Here is a 21,360-nt window from a genome sequence, read left to right on the forward strand (position 1 = left end):
GATTTAAATGTATTTAGCAAAAGAATTAAGCACATGTAATGGTTGCTGATAGCTGTGAGGATGTCCTTAAAGCTCTTGATCTTTGTACTATCTGGGCTGGGGGTAACTGGTGTGGGATGCCAGTAGTCCTCTACTCCTGTATGAAGCACCCAGAGCACATTTCCTTCTTGCTGGGCAGCAGAAAGCAGACAGAGCTGTCCTTTCCCCTGGCTCCCACCCTCTGGGACCAGGGGTGCAGTGTCCTTAACTCCTTAGTGTCAGCAGGTGGAAGGTCTCCCTCTCTCCTGGTACCACAATGCCAGTGCAAAATCAGATAGGTATAGAAAGAATTGGTATGCAGGATCACTCTTCTCTGTTAATCAAAACAGCATTATCATTCTGTCTTTTTTTGTTTGCTTATTTGATTGCTACACTTACCTAAAAAAGATTTCCAATAACTACTGAGTTGAAAGTGATTTAGATTAACCCCAGCTGACACAGCTGCTTTAAAGAGGGCTGCCTGAAGTTTTAAATCCTCACAAGCATGATACTTCCCAGGAGGAGCTGTAAATCCTTGAAGCTGCTCCCTCCTGATCTGTGTTCTCAAAGAAAAATCACTCAAATCTCATGAGCTGAGACAGTAATATTTCTCAGTAAGCAGTTTTAGATGGCTTTTGTTTTAATGCCCAAAAATATATCTGTTTAAGACTAACATACAATACTCAGATATTGTATAAGCTGACAAATTTTCTTCTGCTTGTTTCCATCTTTTCTTTCATTATCTTGCTGATCAGTTTATTTACAAAAGTGCCAAGCTACCTCCTATTGAGTAATGTGAATAGGGTGGATATCAAGGCCTAGGTGGGTGAGTGACAGCCAGTGTTTAATGGAAGCCTGGAAATGTATGAAATATCTGGAGCTGTGCAATTAAGGGACAGGTATGTCACTTTGCAGCAGAAAGCAGTTATATTGAGCTGGGAGGTGGAATGGACAAGGGCCTCACATATAGGTCCCATTTTCAACAGAGCAGCTTAATTTAAGAATGAATATTCTGTTGTGAGAGCATCTCCATGTGCTTCTCCCCGTGGTGGCTCAGCAGCTCATCAGCTGCTGTTCTGTGATGTACCCTGGTTAAGAATAGCATCCTCTCTGCTGGATCAGAGCAGGGAAAAAGACAGTATAATCCTTGGGAGGTTTAAAGGAATGTCAATGATAACCGAAGTAGGACAAATTAGGGCTGATGAGATTCTTGCTAGGGATGGAAATGGGTAATAGGCACCCCTGTTAATGCCAAGGAGACTTGAATTCACCTTTGAGGCTGCTGAGAGTCTGAGCAGTTCATTGCATGGATTTGCCTTGAGGCCATCCTCCTTTTTAGCTCACTGGTGGTCATTTTGGCTTTCAGAGCTCCTGTTCTGAGTCATTATTTTGGCCCTCAAGTCCCTGTTTGTACAGATCCCTTTGTCTGACAGTGAGCTTGCTCAGCATCGCTGGGTAGGAGCAAGCAAATGTCCTTGTGGTTGGTGTGAGTCAGAACTGAGGAACAGGCTGTGCTTGAGCTCCCAAGCAAAGCTTTAGCCCAGGGAATGGGCTCATCCATCCAGGACCAGGGGCTGGGTCCATCCCACTTACTTGGGATTGTACTGTAGGGCTGAGCTTCACCTCTGACAGTTGTCTCCAATTGTAGCTGCACTGCAGTATTCTCTTTGTAAATGGGTTTGAAGGAAGCTGAAAATAATTTAATCCTGCCTTTTACATTCAGGGGTGTTTTTTTTTTCCCCTAGAATAAAAACACTGTGCTGGTATTGAACACACAATAAAAAGTAATTTTTAGTTTACTTGTAACATCTTTATTTTGAACCTAGTAAGAGGCTCTTGGTTGTAAAGTTTTATAATAGGTGATGAGATAAAAGATGTTGGCTGGCTGTGCCCATATATAGTGCACATGTATTGTGTGTGAGCATATTGGAAATGTGTGGTCAGGTTTGCTGGGACAGGGGGTTGCAGAAACTGAGCTGTATGGGGCTACCAGATGCTGCAAGATAAAAATTCTGAGGGAACAACTAGTGTAGTGAAAGAAAACATCCTCTTTTTTTCCTTGGAACTGTCTTTTAAAAAACCACCTCTTTCTCTGATGCTGATATTTTAGTCCTGAGCCTGGTCAGATTCTCCCTGTGCCACCTCTGAGTCCAGTGCCCAAAGCAACCAGCTGTGCATTGTAATCGCCTGAAGTAATGTCGTGTATCAACCGAGCTGAAATATAAATAACTTTGATTGGGGCACAGAAAGTTCAGTAAGTTAAAGAATAGTGCTTTTAAGGCATTTTTTTCATCCCCAAATGGAGACTGCCACATGGATTAATCATCGTCTGCATGTCGTGCAGTTTACAGCCACTTAACAATAATTGGAAATAAACTTTATATTCGCTCCTGAGCACTGCTGTAAGCTTTCCTTTTCTGAGGTGCTCTTATAAAGCATAGGACAAAATATTATTCTTGGGTATGAAGGATACATAGTTCTACTACTGCAGGAAGAAAGTCGTGGGACTGTAAAGCTACTGAAATTGGTGTTTCTATTTGTCCTGAGGAGCTGGGCTACCTGCCTGACATTTTAGCCTAAATGGCAATTTCTTAGCTTAATTAGATTTCAGATGCAAATCTCTGAGCATTATTTGATTTCCTTTGTCCTTCATTCCTTTCTCTATGGGTCATGGATACTCACAGGATAAAGATGATCCCTCAGATGTCACTGAAAATATTGCAAGAAGTGTTCTGTCTTTGTCAGCTTCTCTGAGCTATGAACAGACATGTTTGCTTACTTCTCTTTTGACCCACTAGAGACATAGAATGATATGGTTTCTCATAGGGATTTTTTCAAACAGGTTGTTGAAGCAGGTCTTTAAATTCAGGTGGAAAAAACATCCTTAAGTCAGTGACTGCCCCATGTCTTCACTTATGATCACTTGATTTTCTGGTTGACTGGCACTTTGCTGTGGATGTGAAACATGTGTTGTTAGATATCTCTAGATTGCAGAGACAGTAGCCTAACTTCACAGGGAAAGGGACAGTAAAGATGCTCAAAAGATGCAGGTTCAGAGCTGCCTGATTAAACCTTGCCTAAGGGAATTTTGTCCTTTCTTGTGAGTAGTCTACCTTTGTCTGCTGTGGTGACTTTTCTTCTTTTTAGCAGATTATCCTGTAGTTTGCTTTGCCAGGGAATTAAAGCTTCAGGCTGCCATTTGTATGGAGTTATTAAATATGGATGACCCTTGCAAGGGGCCTCTTGCATATGAAACCTGGTATTCTGGTCTTCTCTATTTCTAATATTTCTGTTCTTTCAGATATGCTAAATATACCTTTGAAGTTTCTTCTTGTGTAAAATACACTTTCACTGGTGAACATTGCAGCTGGAATTAGGAGATACTGGTTCCAGCTGGACACACAGAGCAGGCCATGTAATCATTCTTTGCCTCAATTTCCCCACGTGTAATGTCAAAGCAGTAACATCCACCCTCTTCTGTGCAGCTCTTTGAGCTTTGTTCTGGGTCACTGACTAAGCCATAATGTAGTCTAGTCTTCTACAGTCTGGTGAGAAGCTCAGCTGGAAGGTATCTTGTCTGGGGATGCTGTGGATCGATAGGCAAGGAGTAGAGGCTTTCCTATTTCTGGTCAGGAATTCATGGGGAGAAATATACCTGCATGCTAAAGAGACAAGACCAGCTATGTGAGTGCAGTCCTGCTTTCACAGAGTCAGAAAATCTGTGTCTTAAGCAGATCTGATGATTTCTTACCTGTGGTCTGTATGCCAGTAGCCCTTAAGTGTAAAGCCTTGAATTTTCAAGTAGTTCATGTAGTTGGCAGACTGATAGTTTAGCTGCCCGGACATGAATGACTGCAAGATGTGCAAGAAACTCATCTGGCCAAAAACTCATTTCATGGAAGTCTTTTTTGATGCAGGGATATCAGGAAGGCTGGACTTTTCTAGCCTCCCTTTTGGGGTAAAGTGTGTAGGTTTTATGTTCCACTAGACCTGGGGAGCTATGGAGGATCAGGAGGAAGGACTGGTGTAAGAGATGGAAATCTCTTGCAGGTTTATGTAGCAGCCCTTCCCCTCGTTGGGCCAGCAACTAAGGGATGTATGTCTGTCCTGCAGGATGGCTGTAAATCTGATGGTAGAAGTATTTGGAGCAGGAGAGTTAAAATGCAAGCTTTTCTCAAAACTAAACTGTTTTGTGCTAAGGTGCAACAGGCTGGCAATTATTTCCTTTTGTAAGAGCTAAGTTTCTAGGACGTGATCAGTTTTGGCATCTGTTGGAAAGAGATCTGAAAGGTTTTACCTGTGCAGAACACAGGGATTCTCTTCTCAGTTTGGAGGTGATCTCAGAGCTTGACAAAAGATGGAATATTGAGTTTTGATCTGATAGACCTCCAAGGAGCCATATAAATCTCTTTAAAACCCCAAATAACCCCACACAAAACTGTCCGAGAAAGATTGTTTCAAGACAGCACAATTATAAAATACTCTGAAAGGCTGAATAGGGTTCCCCCCCCCACCCCCATGTGATATTTGGAGTTGAACTTTAGATACATCATTTTGAACATGGCCTTTTAAAGTAACTTTCTATTCTTGCCCTGTCATTTTTAGGGCTGTAAAGGAAAACCAAAATGCCAGGGAAGGAGAGGAAATGAAAATGAAGAGTGGGGCTAAAGAGTAGGATTTGATCATCTTTGCAAGAAGTGGCATCATCTGTGAGAACAAAAGTCTTCAATTGCTGCAACTGGAGACAGCTTTTAGTCTCCAATTCTATTTTGCCCTGAGCCAGCCAGCCAAATAAAAACAGCAACATAAATCACTGCTGGCAGAACTTAACAGTTATGCAACGTCCAGTGCACCACATGCCTATTTTTAGATCAGTTTTACACTAGCAGAATTTACTTTATGAAATCTAAAAAGAATGTCTGTTCAGAGGCTGAGGATAAAGATGGTATTTAGAAAGCACAAAATGTAAAAACACTTAGTACAAGGATGCTCTAGCAAGCCCTGCTTTGGCAATACTGATATCCTTTCAAAAATGTTGGCTCAATCGGGCATACTAATGAAGAGCAGGGGGTTTTTCATCAATAGCCCCTTGAATTTCTAATCTGCAATTGCTGTTTGAATGGTTAGCTATGCTGCCTTTACCCAAAGACCTAAACATCAGACTCACATACAACGCTCATTATCCAAGACCAGATGTGCCTCTTCTCTCCTTTACATTTGACTTAATTCTCTTACTGTTGTAATTCTGTATTAGTTTGTAGTGTGTATAATCTTGTTCCCAAAGCTTTTTGTTCAGATTCAGAACAGGCAATGATTGGGAAAAGTTTGACCTTTGAGCCTTTAGATATTCTAGCAGATGAAACACAGTCCACATAGTTAATGTGTCTCTGGGATTTCTGCCATAATTTTGACAGTTTTCAATCATGTCTCGAAGCAGTTTAGTATTCTGACTGTTCCATGATGTGTATTGATCTTTTTTCCCCCCAATCCTTTCTTCTAGGTGACAATCTTGATGCCATCCATGACATAACTGTGGCGTACCCCCAAAACATTCCTCAGACAGAGAAGCACCTTTTGAGAGGAAACTTCCCAAAGGAGATTCACTTCCACGTCCAGAGATACCCCATAGAGACAGTGCCCACTTCTAAGGAGGAGCTGCAGCTTTGGTGCCGGCAGCGTTGGGAAGAGAAAGAGGAGAGACTGCGACACTTCTACGAAGGCGGAAAACGCTTCAGTGCAGCGGGGCAAAGCATCGTCCCGCCCTGTAAATCCGAGCTCAGGGTCCTGGCGGTGAAGTGTGCCTCGCTCCTCTACTGGACCGTGTTCCCTCTGGGAATGCTCGCTCTGCTGTACCTGTACAGCTTTGCACAGTGGTACTTTGCAGCCATGATCGTCTTTTTCGTCGTGCAGCAAAAGATATTTGGTGGGCTGGAACTCATTGAACTCGCTTGCCATCGGTATTTTAAAAAGCAACAGAAATTTCACGCCACAAAAGTAAAAATCAATTAGTTTCAGGGTAGAGGAAGGGTGGTTTTGAGATGCCCTGCAAATTTTATGCACAGGGAACAGTTTTTGCATGAAAATTGTCTTTTACTATCGCCATTGTTCAACATTTGCACATGATTCTGTGAAGAGAAGGAAAAATGTTACTGCTACACGTGCAAATGGTAGGTTTTAATCTCTGAATGTAATTTCAACATTGCTCTCACAAGCAGCTAGCAACTGCGTTCTGCTGTCATTAAGAAACAAATTGCTGGATTACTGAACAATCATAAAGACGTTAATAAATGTGACGTGCACTGAAGTTTCATCTAGAAACCCAAACAGTTCAGCAAAGAGAGGCAAATGTATGACTTCTTTAGAGTCACATTGGTGAAAAGTAAGCACTGAATTTGGAAAACTGGTAAGTTTTGATGGTAGGTGAAAGTTGAAGGAGAAGTTGTTTTTCTGTTTTCTATTTCAAATACTCAAACTTATTTTGATGTGATATTTTTGCATAAGCTTTTCCAAACACTACTGAACCTACCAACTATTCAATTGTTCTGGCTTGGTCACTCAGGAGGATTTTTAAGCCTTGCAGTCTTGTGTCATAGTACAGAAAGCAGTACAGTGCTCACTGCCTCCATTTAAGTGTTTGTTGATTATTTAATAGATCTGTACAGCTAAGTTTTTATCTCTCACTGTTTCATACTGTTGTAGTCTCCCTGTTAGCTGTGGGAGACATGTTCCTACTGTAGCATGCAGGATAGGGGAGCTGGTTTTTTGTTGCTTTACTGATACTTTTTTCTCACAGAGGCAAAACTAGCTGTTTGTCTCTGAGTAATTGGAAAATGTTTTTCAAAAAGGTTTCCTTGTATCCTTGTAGACATTATTTGTTTAAAAACATTTTATTTAGTTTTCAGAGTAGACAAGACACCTTTTACCTTTTTTTCTTTTTTAAATTTTTTTTTAGTATTAATTTTGGTTTTCACATTGCTTCCTTTGGCATTTCATGAGTCGATGTACATAAGCAGGAGGACTGCTTGTTCCATGCATGTCAGACAGACCTGTTGAAATGCAATTATTCTCTTCTTGGTGGTACAAGAGATGGGTTTTAGATTTAGGGAAGAGCTGCATCTTCCCTTTGCATACTGGCTTTATTTGCCTGATGACTTCATTACTTTTTCAACCTCCTTCGCAGCTTTTGGTACCTTCCCTTATTTTCATGACATTCATAAAACCCAAAGGCTTAATGACAGGGCAATTCCAAGTGTATCCCTTGTCATATGTAATAAAAGTAATGTTCATGCTCACATAGAAAGAGACAAAAGCATTCCCAGCACTTTGGAGACACTTTGGGTTATCAGGTTAAATTGGTTTGCAACCTCCAAAATTTTAGACAACTCGATCAATTGTATTGCTGCAAAACCTTCCTGACTTACTAAATATTTGTTTATTATTGCATGAGGGCTTGTTTGAGCGGGACAGAGATGGCCTGGCTCCATTTGTTGAGTGGCGTTGCTGTGAAATGTGAAAGTCCAGAGTGTAAAATGTATCTTGTACTGTGCTGCGTATCTCAAGTGTTTGGTCTGCATGGTGGACACACCTGTTTGCTTCTAAATTACAACACTAAGCATGTTGTCCAGTGTGTTTGTTTCAAAGACCATTTTTTGAATGAATCACCAGCCTCTATTCAACTGTCCCTTGCAAGGTGACAGATCTTTTTTAATCTATGCTTACAATAACTAATTCTTTATTATGCGGAAACTACTTGAAGCCATCTGGTTTACTCCAAATTTTTTAATCCCTTTTTTCTTAAAAATAAATAAAAGTAGGTTTCTATTTAGGGTTATGTTTCTTAATGATTTTTTCATGTTTGTATTTGTGTACCTGACAACTGGTGTTGCATTGTCATGAGTGGAAGGAGGTCATTTCTGCACCTTGAGGTCTTTTTTTTAAAGCAGTTCTGTGATATCACAGGCATGGCTGCAGCTTAAACCTCCGCCTGGTTTTTCTTCAGCTTATACCCTGCACATTCAGGTAACCTACTGCAAGGGAAAACCTAAAAACCTCATTTGTGGTTAATGCAGAAGAGACCTAAAAGGCTTCTTCCAGTCTGTCCTGAGCCACGGCTGTGCTTTCATACCAGGAGTAACCATAGCCAGCCTACTCCAATAGCCTTAACATCATCTTCAGGAGTAACTTCAGAGGGCAGGTTCCATGTGTTGGTGACATAAAATACCAGCTATGCTTTTCTCAGTCGTTCAGAGAACTTTGTGGTGTCATAAGATGTACCAGGAACATCAGTGTGAGTCTTGGTCATGGCACTGTACAGGATTTATGTCTCTGTGTAATTAAGGTTGGGCTCTAAAAATGAAGTCAATGCAATCCATCGTTGACCCTTACAAGGCATTTTCTTCCAGCTGGAGCCAAACATGTAACCTACTGTAATGTGGTAAAAACATCCTGCAAAATCTGTAATTCATCTTCCTCTCTCATGTGTTTGGATCAAAGAGAAAGAATAATCTGCTTGTCAGCTGGTAATGTCATGTTTGCCATGCCCAAGTCCATGATGCAGAGTGAATGAAAAGTGAAGAATCCTCCTTTCACAGGGAAGGGTGTTGGCTTTGTGTCTGATGTAAAAGTTTAGATTACATGCATCATTTTCCACGTCAATTAGAAATGCAAGATGGGAAAAATGTTGACTAAAAACTAAAAGTTTTGTGGAGAGAGAAGCTTCTTTGTTTAAAAAGCAATTAAACAACTGGGGGAAGATTTTTCTGTAAATGCTTTTTATCCCTCTGGTGAAAATGTAGCTTTTTAATCAAAAGGTTCTCATACACAGATTTCTTGGAGATTGCTTTGTTCCTACCCTGTCTCCCTTCTCAAAGATCACTGAGATGGCATTTAGGGATATGGTTTAGTGGTGGACTTGGGAGTGCTGGGTTTACAGTTAGACTCGGTGATCTTTTCCACCTAAATCATTCTGTGATTCTGTGCTGGGTAAATCACTTGGGAATTTTTTCAATGCTGTTGGGATAAAGGTGCTAGTACTCCAGGAATCACATAGCCCTCTTCCATGGGACAGGGATTGGCACTGGGTCTCATCTCACTCAGTGAGAACAGGTTTGCTCCAGTTCACCTTTTCTTGTGGTCCCAGCAGCTGCCCCTCTGAGCTCTGTCTGCAGGGCCTACAGGTCTTGCTGGGTCTTGCATACATTGTTTAGGATCAAGGCTGTGCTTTAAGGATGCTGCTCCCCTTTGATCAATCAAGTATTTCCTCATCAGCATCAGGGGGCTTCTTTCTCTCTGCTCAGAACAGAAGGTTGAAATCCCACCATCTGTGTGTGTCATCAGGCTCATCTGGGTAGCAGGATGTCAGACCAAGACATTTTCCTCTTGACTTCAAAGCTTCAAGGCCCAAAGCTGGTCTGTAAGGTGTTGTCTTGATCATAGGAAACGTAGCTCCTAGTTTTGTGCGTTGCATCAATCGGTATTGTTTGAAAAAGATCTATGTTTTTATAACTTGATTTTATATGTGCACTGTGTGAAAGGAAACACCAGGACACTACAAACCTACAGAAAGCCTTAGTTTTCAGATTTCACTGATGATATTATTAGAATGTTTTAACCATGTACCAGTTACTCTACAGCAACAATAAAGAACTGAAGTATTGCATGTGTTTAATTTTGTTGTTTCCTTTTTACTGCACCTGTGAGGAACAAACCTTGCCTTCAATCATATGGCTGGCTGGCTCGGGCAGACTGGTGTCTATTTCCATGCTTGACTCATGGATTGTGGCTGTTGAGGGAGAAGAGCCCCCCCATCTCCGTGGGAGGCTGGAAAGGGGTGTCTGGCTCTACCCTCCCTTCCAGCTTCTTCACATAAAGAGGTACAGAAACCTTTGAGTGTGCAAGAACTATAACTCAGCTTTAGCCTTTTTGTGCTGCTTAACCAGGATTGCTGAAGAATAGCCTGTCTTAGGTAGAGATAGGTAGGTAGGTCCTCCATTTTAGCTGTATTCTCTTACCTCCCAAGTAAGTACTTACACAAGAAGCAATCTGTGGCAAGGTTCATATTTTTAGAAGACCTTACTTTAATGTAGCTTCAGGTCACAGGCCCCTTGATTTCTTTCTCCATTTCTTGAGTGCTAACCCAGTGTGGAAGCACAAGGGCTGTGTTTCTCAGCTCCTCATTACCCAAGGAGAATAGCCTTGCTGTGCTGACCCTAGGGAGATACATCTCCAGCAGGTATCCTGTGGGAGAAGGAAGAAACAGACCTGACAGCAGTTTCTGCAGCTGGAAATTATATTGGCCATGTATGCTCAGAGAATTCAGATCCTTTCCCCAAAGTCAAAATTAATGGCTTGTCACTCTGGAAAGGTGGTTATGTCTTCCTCCTGGATTCCTCTCTATTTCTCTTACCTGTTCTTACAGAAAACATTAGTAATGGAGGCCAAAGCTTTCACCCTCCAGCTGCCTCAAACCCCTCCTCTTCAGTCCAATACAATGGGGGAAAGGTGGTCCTATTTCCTGAGATAAGAACTTTGAATTACACTGCAAGCAGTCTCAACCAGAAAATGCTCCTGGGAGCAGGGAGCGTGGTCTGTGCTTGTAACATGGTTGGGTGACTCACCCTAGAGGGTTTGGGCTGAGGCATGCGAGGGGGAGAGAGTTTGCCTCTGTCCTGCTGGGCAAGCAGTTTTATCAGGAGTGGATATCAGGCCCTGAGTTTTTAAGTAGATGTCTTTGTTCCACTGCAGTAGGGCCTCCAGATGGTTTGTCATCCCCTCTTTTGGAGGTCTTTGTCTGGGAAGACTGTTTCTCAGGTGGGCATTGCTGCTCTCAGTAGAAGAGGGAAGAGTGCTGCACCTGAGATGTTTCATGCTGGGCTGCATCAGAGAGGCAGATGTGCAGGTGCAGGTAAGTGTAATGGTTTTGGTGGTCAGCAGCCTCTTCCCTGCATTTCTCTCTCTGTCTTGCTTGTCTGAGGGAGGAGGCAAGGACCCCTTCACCCACAGCTTCAGGGAGCAGAGAAGCACCTTCAGCCTTACCAGAGAAAAGAGCTAAAGGGGCTCAGGCCTCAGCATTGTTTCTGCATCCCCAGGACAGGTAGCAAAGGAGGATAAGCTGCTGCCTGGTGTGAGAGCACGAGGAGATGCTGTGGGAGGAGCAGGAGGCACAGCTTTCTGCAGAGCCATAACCTGGCACTAACATCACTGCTTGGTCATGCCCTCTGCCCCCCTGCACTATTTCTTCCCCTTCCTTCAAGGCTTGCTCTGCTCTTTGAACTGCTGGGTGTCCAGTGAGCCAGAGGAATGGATGTAGATTAACACAGAACCCGAAGGGGAGGAAATGTTAGGGATAACAGGGTAGAGGTGCTAAGGAAGGTGTTGGCTCCTTCCAGTGCTGTTTGGAGTGTGTTATCCTGCTTTAGAGGCTGAAGGAAAAGGTCTGTATTAAAATCTTCAGCATTTTTTGAGAAAGTGAGGAGAGAAAGAACATCCTCCATGGGGTGGTTCCCAGGAGGATCATTGGAATGCCTTGGGAGCCTCTCTCTGTTCTTACCTGACAGGCTGCCCACCAGTGTTGGCATTGCCAACACAACAGTGTGTCCCTGTAGCTGCTCAGGGTGTTGTCTCCTCTCTGTGCTCACATTTCTCATTTGATGTCCTGTGTTTAAAGACATGCAAATGGTTCCTCCTTATTTTCCTGGCAGCTGTGCAAGACCCTGAGTTCTTTAAGGACAGAATAATCCCTCACTGTCAGTTAGATTCCCACTGGCAGGCTGGGAAGCTACCCACATTTCCAGGGAAGTTTGCAAAATCACTTGTAACAGTGCTGCCTTATGCAATCCATGTTTTGCCTGGCAGCCAGGTGCTCCCTCACCTTCCTGGCAAGGAACTGCCTCATCATCCCCCTCCCCACTGGCACAGTTAGTTTCCCTTCCCGATTATCCCCTGAAATTATTCAAGTGGAGTTGTTCTGCCTGCTGGTCTGTCCCGAGGTTTGCTTCCTACAGCTTTGCACCCCCTGCCAGTGCTGTTCAAAGAGCTCTCTGGAACTCAGCTCTGAACTCACTTCACTCAAGTGCCCTTTTTATAGCTACCTAAGCAAAGGTCCCCACTTTCCCAGGCCTTTCCTTGGTGCTTTGTGATGGGCACAAGTCATCAGTCGCTGGGTCGGTCTCAAGGTCACAGCAGGGAAACCTTCCAGCACCTGAGGATCAGACTACGGTCCTGGACATGGGCAGGTCAAGACCTGAACTTGTGCTGCTCCTCACATGTCTTAACACCAGTCCCTGCAGGAGAAGAACCAGCATTTAAAGGAAATGCCCTCAACAACCTCTTTTGGCAGCAAACAAAACTTTTGTGATTCCTTTATTGGTCTGTGCCTTCCTTCTCCTCTCTCTCTCCCAGGAGCAAGAGATGGGAAGGTTTTGGGACACCCTCTGTTGCTTGAAGCTGGAGAACAATGATCCTGGAGCCACTCTCCTGTGTGGATCAGGCTGTCCTGGGCAAGTTCACAAGGCAGTTGAGGACTGCTTGACACTGCAGGATCCTTGCACTTACCTGTTCCTGGAGAGACACACAAGGAGAGGGACTGGATCCAGTTCCTCACGCACACTGGGCTCTGGTGTGGGCACCCGCCAACTGGTTCATCTGCACAAAAAAATGTGAGATCCTCATGGCCAACACAAGGACAAAGAGTCATGGACCATCATCCCACAGGATCCCAGAGCTTCAGCCAGCAGCTGGGAAGCCAGAGAGGAGCACTTGGGAAAGGACTTGCTGACCAACAGCCCTCAGGTGGCCTTGGTGCTCTTATCAGAGATGCTATGAGTGTTGTGAGCCAAGGGTAGGGACAGAGCACAGGCACCCTTACTGCAGTCCAGGGCTGTGTCTGGCATCAGGCTCTAACACTCACCTGTGGGTTTGATGCTGCCTGTCCATCTGGGACAGGTATTATTCCTGGCCTCCAAGGCCTTGGCTGGGAGTAAGTCCCCCCATCATGGACAGCAGAGCGCAGGATGCAGCAGGATAATGGCAGCCAATTCCACATGGCCAGCAGCAGTGAGGGCTGGCTGGATATTCCAGCTGCAGTAACTCAGCTGCCTGCCTGGGCCATCCCTACCGTGTGCTCAGCACACCCACCCCACCAGGAGTTCATCCTCCTGATTTGGTGGGGTTTTGTCTGGCACAACTGGGAGTGGGGGCTGATGTTCAGCTGTGATCTCTGCTCTCACAGCTCCTGCTCCATGTGAAGGATGTTGCGTGGTCTCAGAACATGGGGTGCCTCAGCCTTCATGCCCAGCCTGGCTTTAAATTAAGGTGTTGAAGCTCTTGGAATAGTCTGGTCTCCTTCTCTATTCCCACACTGGGATGGGTGCCCATGGCCAGGACAGCTGTCTCAGGCCACTCTGGTCCATCACAGGGCTCTTGCAGCAGGGCAGGGGCAAGCCTGATCCTGTGGTCACTCTGTGGTCAAGTGTCACACCCAGTGGACATCTCCAGCCCCTCTACAGATGCTGTGCTCCTCTAAAGGTTTTGCTTTCTGCCTGCACTGAGGAAAGGGAGATTCTCTTCCAGGAGCCCTTGAGAGGCAGCACAAGGAGATGTTTTATGCAAGATCACAGCAAGGTGTTCAGGTCTGCCTGCTCACAACATGTGAAGGTTAAAGGCAGGCTCTCAGCTTTCCACTGCTAATGACAGAAAGTGCTTTGTGAGTGAGAGAGAGCATAATTAGGGATTAATGAGAAAGGAGCCTGTGGTTTTATTACCCGTTGGACATCAGTCCCGTGGATGAATAAGAGAGGTTGCATTAGCTGCTTCCTGCTGAGTCTTTCCAGCAGGAAAGTCCTTAGCAGACTTTCTGCATCATTTAAGGACTGCAGGCAAGGAGTGATGGGGCTTGGTGTCCTCTGCTGCAGGCCAGGACAGGCCCCAGATCTGTGGCCCCTTGGGGGGAAATGTGGACCTTGGGGAAAAGACCTGGGGCTCTACTGTTGGCTCTGCCACTGCCCAGGGGCATGTGTCACACACCTCCAGCATCCCAGGTGGTTCAGCAGGACTGGAGACTTCTCCTCAGGTGCTGCCCAGTGGCAGCCACAGCCTGTCAGGAGAGGCACAGCCTGGGTGCAAAAGCAGAGCAATTTGCTTATGTGAAGATCAGAGCAGATCCCACCACTTTGGGTCGAGCCTTCTGCCCTGCTTCAGCCTGAATCCAACAGTGAAGGAAGCTACAAGAGATCAGATAAAAACAGGAAAAAAAAACAGGGAGGTTAAACACCTCATCTTGAATTAGCTTCATCATTCCTAGCCATTGCATAAAAGCTATTAAAGTTATTACAGGACATGCTGGATGCTGGCACAGCAGGAACAACAAATATAGGTAGAGTGGTCCTTGTCATAAATATCACTCAGGCCATCTTGACAGCCCTCTGCCATCCTGATGCTGCTCACAGCCAACCTGGCTGAGCAATGCCAAGCCATGGGTGCAGATGATGGGAACAGCTCCTTCTCTCTCTAAATGACACAAGGCTTGCATCCTCAAGGAAAGAGACCTCCTGCTGTGGGGCAGACCTGCTTTCCCTGGGTCCTCTCCATGGGGATCCCGCTGCAAGCGTCGCAAGGAACCAGAGGCCAGGATTTAAAAACCACGGCACAAAAAGAATTCATCCCACTTGTGCATGCATTTGTCAAGTCTATTAATAATGTGCTTCACACTCTACTTGTAATGCTCCTTTTAATGATTACTCTGCATTTTGCCACTCAGCGATTGCAGTCACATCTAAGTCCTAAAGTTATCAGACATTCATCTTGTAAGATCACAGCCCAACTCCTCTGATGTCTCACTCTGTAATACCAAGACATCTTTATTGCTAAGCACATGGGCTTTTCAAGCCTGACACAGCACACAGGTAGGTGCTTTTGCTGCTCTGTTAGCTAAGCCTTTGGCCAGTGAAAGACCATTGCACCCCCCAGTATAAAGTCCTCTGGTTACCCCTTGTCTGCCAAATGCTCTGACACATCCAGTTAGGAAATTAAGCCAACTTTTAGCTCAGTGTCTCCAAATCCTAATCCTCCCACTCTACCACTTCTCCCTGAACAGAGGGGGGAATTAGAAAGGGGGGCCTTGCCCCTCACACCAGCAGTGATGGGCAGAGCAGACAGGTCACCCTGAACCTGGAGTACCTCCAGAGCCATCGACCCTCACTGAGTCACTCATTAAGATGATGCAGCAGGAAGTCATTGAAAACACAAGACAATGGGAATAAAATGAAGAGCAAGGCATCCATTCACACCCTTGGCAGAGGCATTTCTGTTCCTGCTCCCTGCCTGCCCGCAGGGAGGACGGGTGCTGCTTATTAGACAGGTTATGTAATTGAAGTGGTCTATATTTATCAGGAGAGCATGGCGTACACACCTCGAGGGTCAGAAGCCCAGCAGTTTGGAGAACATTAGCTCCACTAATGAATCAGCAGGGAGGAGGACCTAAAAATATGACTCGGCTGCAGAAGGACATCATCGAGTGGCTCGGGGAGACAAGGTCAGGAGGCCCCAGTGTGCGCTTCCAGCTCTGGCTGGAGTGGTGATGCTGTGCTCAGGTGGTCATTGCCTCAGAAAAGGCAAAATCCACAGTGTGCTAAACTCCTTTTAAACTTTGGCTGTGGTGTTGGATGTTGAGCTGTGCCTAAAGGAGGAGCAAGACCCCCAGTCCATGCCATAACCACTGTATTGTAAAGTCGGCTTCCATTTTACATCATTTTCCCTCTGAGCCTGAAACCTCAACACTCGTGGGATCTATCCTCCTTTTTAGGGCATAGAACCACTAAAAACACTTGATTTCCTTCAGGGTCAGGGTAGTCCTTGGCTGGTTCCAGACATGGAAGCTGTGCTCTGTGCGCTGAGCCCTGCTGTGGGTGCTGGTCAGACATGAGCTTTGTGCCTGCTCCTCAGCACTGGGGAAACTCAGAGCAGGCTCTTCTTCGTCATGCTGGGTGCCCAGCCTTCAGGAGCAGCTGTGCCACCCCACAGTCCCCCAGCTGTCATCACAGTGAGGAAGCTGCAGCACATCAGCAGTGGCCCACAGTCAGACTGGAGACACGGAGGTGAGCCGGCAGCTGCAGGGGTGTTTCTGCTGCTTTGCATGGAGAGAGATGGCTGGTGAGAGTTATTTTGAGGGAACTGGAGAGGGTGGAAGGAAATAACAGATAGTCTTTGTTTTCTTGGTTTTCTGCTATTGTCAGTGAATTTGTTTGCCTGTGGTGCTGGGGAGCTCAGCTCAGTGCCTTGGTTTACTTAGGGCAGCGAAGGCAAACAGTGGCCCTTACCCCATGCTGTGTTTGTGCAGTGTCCACACTGTCATTTACCTTTTTAAGAACCTGAATACTGTGCCCTGGACCAAATTCTGCCTTCTTGTAGACAGGTTGGTGGACCTGCCTGCCCAGGGCAGAGAGCAGAGCCTGGACACTCAGCCTGTCCCCTGAGGCTGACCATGGCCCCAGTGGCTGTGCATTCCTGCTAGGAATGTTCTGGTCCTTGGCTCCTCATGATTCAGATGAGCTCTGAGCCCTGCCTACCATTTGTCAGACACTGAAACTATAGGGGGGTAGATTTACACCTCTATACCATCTATATCATTATATTTATCAGAGCTGCTGACTTACTGACCCCCCTCAGCCAGAGCTGATGTCCCTCGGTGGGGTTTGCAGAGCAGTGGTACTTGATTCAAATGCTGCACTCCCAGGGGCTCCCTCAGATCCACCTGGAGCATCCATGCTTTGTTATGGTCTGAAAAGCTTGGTCAGACAGTGCTCTCTTGCTGGTATTTTTGTGTGATTCTGAGGAACAGCTCTCCCCCGTGGAAGTTAGGGTGGAGGTTACCTACAGGAGCAGTACAGCTTCCCAGCTGCTCCAGCTGCTATAAACCAAGCCTTTAGAGGAGGATCCTGCTGATCCTGAGGAGCAGCAGTGTCTTGGGGGCAGTACAGGAAGAGGTCAGAGAGAGGAGTGCAGGCAGGTGCAGTCACTGTGTCAATGCTCCATGTGCAGCTCTGCAGCCAGGCACAAGCTGGGATCCTCCTGTTGCCCATGCCTGGAGATGCTGGCAGCCCTGATGGCCAGCACAGGCCCCTGGAGAAGGACCAGGAGGTGAACACCAGCAGTCACATGTGTGCTGTGGGCCCAGGGCACAGGTAAGGCATTCATCTGTGCAGTGCACAGTCTCAGTCCTACCATCAATGTGAAACTTTGGTGCATTTAACACAAACCACAAGAGGATGTGCTCCCATCACACTCTTACTTCTTGTCTGTGGGGTCTCTGTGGTCACTGCAAAGTCCACCCAAGCCACTGGATCTGTCCTTCTGAGCTCTCACTTGGTCAAGCACCTGAGTGCCACCTCCTCTTGTTCCCAGCAATGTCACTGGCTGAGGCTGTGACCCAAGCCACCACCACATGGATGCACTGGCCAGCATCCCTGGCCTCTCTGGGATCAGGCTCTGTCCCACAGCAAACAAGGAAAAGGACTGATTCAAACATAGCCATGGGGCTCGTCTGCCCACTGCATATTTCCTGAGCTAGGTAATTTATTTGGAAGAGTTGGTCCTGGCAGAGATGTTTGAGTGCATTTTTCTGCTCCCTCTCTGCTGATAACTCAGCTGCCACAGCAGCTCCTCCTCCCCTGGCCCCACAGCTCCTGGACAGACTCACAAGGCACATCCTTCTCCTGTAGTGGCTGCCAAAATTGCTTTTTATTTTTAAACCCTGGGACACAAAAGCCATACCTTTATCATTTGCCTGCAGTCCCAGCAGCTCCACATATCCTCATTAAATAACCACCGATCATCAAATGAATCTGACAGGCCCCAAAAGTAAGGGAGATCAGATGCCCAGTGTGCCCACAGCTGGTCCCAGCTCCCTGTGGCTTCAAAATATGGGGGGGTCGGGTCTCTTCCCTGTGGGGTAGGGAGAAGGGCTGTCAGGAGCCCAAAGGAATGGTGAGCCTGTGCCTTTCCACTCCAACCTGGGGGCAGATGGCTGTAAGGACTGAGTTTATCCCAGCCCCCCCCAGAATTTATACAGACAAATAATAATAATGGGTCTTTACAGGGGGTTATTGAGATGGAAAAGTGGCAAACTGGATTATGGTCTGCAATTTCATATTCCTCTTCTGAGACACAATTTAAATAATCCTTTTTCTTAATTTATTTTTAATCTCTGTAGCACAGACCTTGAGGGAGGATGTCACCAGAGCAGGAGGACTACCAGGCATTGGTCAGCTGTGTGAGGAGGTAAGTGTCCATGGCAAATTTGAGTGCCAACCTGACCCCCAGATAGAGAAGATTTGAAAGGAGAGATGCAGGATCATGCAGGGATATTGATGCAGCTCTCTGTCCAGGGCAAACCTCATGATCTGTCCTTAAATGCCCAAACTTTCAGAAGCGTTTGACTCGATGTGTGAAGCTTGTGCTTTGGTTGGGATTAGCTCCCAGCTGCTTTCTCCAGGCACCAGCCTTGCTACAGCCTCTCCCAGGGGAAAGGCCATGCTGTATTTTGGGAGAGATCATGCAAAGGTTGGTACATGCAAAGAGGGACTCCCTTTCATCCCCATTGGATGTGAAACATTCCAAAGAACACAGCAGTGGGAAATCAGGAATCACACCTGAGAGAGGTGACAGGAGAAAACGTGGTCACTGGTGGTTGTTCAGGGCCAGGAGTCTGCTTTCTGGAACAGGCTAGAGCTGGACCTGCAGCAAATTTACATCTTGACGAGGATGCTCAGGAGTCCCTGCTGGGGTTCACGTCACCCTGAGACAGGCACCAGCTGATACATAAATGAACTGGGTTTTCCCACCAGCTTTCACAAAGGCTGGTGCTGGGCTCTGTAATTGCACAAAGTTTTAGTACAGCTCCTGTCTTGACTAAATATCTTCAGGCATCACTAATTAAATTGAATTTACTGGGATGACAAGTGTCTCTCTCTTCTGAGCCGCAGATGTTGTAACTGCAGCTCAGGCTCCAGCGCAGCCTGTTTGGACCTGCTGCAGGACCCTCAGGCTTCCCTGGCTCAGGGGTATTGCTGGGTGCCTTTCCCAGTGTGAAAACCAAGGGGCAGACCGGGGATCAGCCCAGCAGGGTTTTTATTTCTGCAAATAACTCAGATGGCCACAGATCTGTCTGTAGATCCTTTGTCCTCGTCTACATACCCAGTGGGGAGAGTTAATAATAGATGTTGGATGCTGCAGGAAGATGCAGAATTTAAATGAATTCCCCTTCCTTTTCAGTAATAAAAATGTTTCTCCCCTAAGAGTCCCTTGATTAATTGATCCGGCAATTGACAAACCAAGGATGGGAACGCATAAAATCCAATAGAAAGGGATGAAAATAGCATTATGTACCATCTGATGCAGTCAGCGATGTCACACAACCAAATGACGGCAGAAAAATGGGGCCTTGGGCTGGAGGAGCCTTCATTAAGATGTGGCATGGGTATTATTAAGTAAAAGAACATTGATTTTGTTTGAAAGATTTGGCCATCCATATTAAATATAATCTCCGTAATGTAATCTCGGGAGTTGCTTTAAATGTCAGCGTCACTTGGCTGCATCTGCTTGCTGGGGCTGCTGCTCCAAAATGAAGATGAAAACTTCATTCTCCATCACCCATTGTGCCCCGTTAGCAGCTTGATAGGCTGAACCCGTGCAGGGAACATCAGCATATGGGTTCCCCACAGGGAATGCGGCTGTGCCAGAAAGGCCCGTACATCTAAAGCATATGTGACTGTAACAAAACAAGTCATTTACTGAGGCAGAAGCAGCCAACACACAGGATATTTCAAAGCCAAAAATCGCTTTTAACTCTGGGCTTTCATGTGAGACTTGAACACCTGGCTAAATTCTCAGCAGCAATTAACTCACGTAGCTCTTATCAAAGTCCTTGGAAGCTGAATCCCCTGTCCAAAGTCCAATCTGACAAATTCTGATAAAGATTTTTTTTCCTGTCTCACAGATGTCCAGATACAGCAACAGCAATGGCCTCTCAGGGGTGCTATGGGTGTGTGTGGGCTCACTGGGAGAGAGGTGGCACTTGCTGATGTCCCCATAGCTCATCAGAGAAGCGGATGCTCCAAGACTGGGGAAAAGCACCATGGAACCCATAGCCCTGAGCACAGCTGATGCCAGGGTCCTCACCCAGGTGAGTGTTTCCACAGAAGAATGGTGCAAGGTACCACTGGCCCCAGCTGGGAGCATGGGCACTGTCCCAAAGAGCCATGAATCTCACATCTCCCAGACCTCAGAGGAGTGGGGATGGCATTCCCTGGGCCACAGTGTGGGAAGGAGGTGAGGAGGAGGATCTCTGGTGGGGACATGAAGCCAAAACCCAGCAATGGTTGGTAGGAGTGCTCTTTGCCAGGGGCAGTCAGAAATACAGCCCAGCACATGCAAAAGACTCTTGCTGCCAGAGACAGTGAAGATTCTATGATGGGAGAGACCATGGGCTCAAAAGCACCTGGGAAAGCATCAGTAGGACCAAGGGAAATTGGAGACTTTGGATGCAGTTATTCCTGCCTCCCACGGTCCAGTGGGCACAGAGAAGGCAGTGGTGTGAAGAGCAGGTGCCTGAGCACATGGACTGCACTGCAAGGACCTCAACAAAAGGCATCAAAACAATTTCCTTGAGAATCAGAAGTGTCCAGACACAGCTGAAGGCACCAAGCCACTTGACTGTAATGGAGTCAATTTTCTCCTTCAAAGTGCAGCATATAAACCTTTTTATAGCCATGCACCAGCAGAGTTACTTTTATTCCCTGCCAGCTGTTGAAAGCCATTTCTGTGGCTCCCTCTCCGTGCCCTTTCCCACCATCCCACAGTCACCATTTGATTGCCCACTTGAGCACTTGGGACCTGAATGACAAAGAAGCAGGAAGTTATCACTCCAGTGTGGCAGGGTCAGGAAGGAATCCTGTGTGGGTGGGGGCTGGCAGGAGATGGGGAGGGGGGTCAGTGGCAGCAGTCACATGTGGCAGGGCTCTCCCCATGTCTCTCCAAGTGGAGCTCTGCTCTGTGTGTCGCCTGTGGTTGTGGGGCCACAGCAACCATGAGCTGGGCCTTTGTGTGGTGAGAAAAGAAAGCAGGGTCCAAGGGAAAAGCAGGCACACTGATAGAAGACCCTTTGGAGGCCCAGAAAACCGTTCTAGTGCCAAGCTCCTCAACACCATCCTGCTGGAGATTTTAGGGTTTGTGAGTACAGACCCTTGTGGTTTTTGCCTTAATTTTATTCTTCTCCCAAGAGCCCCTTTTCAGGGGCTGTGCAAACCTTTGCTCTGACCAGCTTTTACCTGGCCTGGTGTGGGAACAAAA

General features: G+C 46.3%; 1 protein-coding gene and 1 long non-coding RNA gene across 2 annotated transcripts in view; both read left to right on the plus strand.

The window, feature by feature from the left end:
* The window catches only part of LCLAT1 (lysocardiolipin acyltransferase 1), a 111,545-nt gene extending 101,860 nt beyond the window's left edge, over window positions 1-9,685 (plus strand). Inside the window, exon 7 of the mRNA XM_015622761.2 lies at window positions 5,519-9,685. Coding sequence (XP_015478247.1) covers window positions 5,519-6,027 — 509 coding nt within the window. The 3' untranslated portion in view covers window positions 6,028-9,685. The remainder of the gene's footprint in view (window positions 1-5,518) is intronic.
* A 4,209-nt stretch (window positions 9,686-13,894) lies between these two features.
* Window positions 13,895-20,755, plus strand: LOC117244172. Its single transcript, XR_004496751.1, has 4 exons — window positions 13,895-16,109; window positions 17,053-17,195; window positions 18,224-18,291; window positions 20,009-20,755. It is a non-coding gene; the product is annotated as an uncharacterized LOC117244172 (long non-coding RNA).
* The last annotated feature ends 605 nt before the right edge of the window (window positions 20,756-21,360 follow it).

The sequence above is a fragment of the Parus major genome, chromosome 3 (genome assembly GCF_001522545.3).
Source record: "Parus major isolate Abel chromosome 3, Parus_major1.1, whole genome shotgun sequence".
Lineage (NCBI taxonomy): Eukaryota > Metazoa > Chordata > Aves > Passeriformes > Paridae > Parus > Parus major.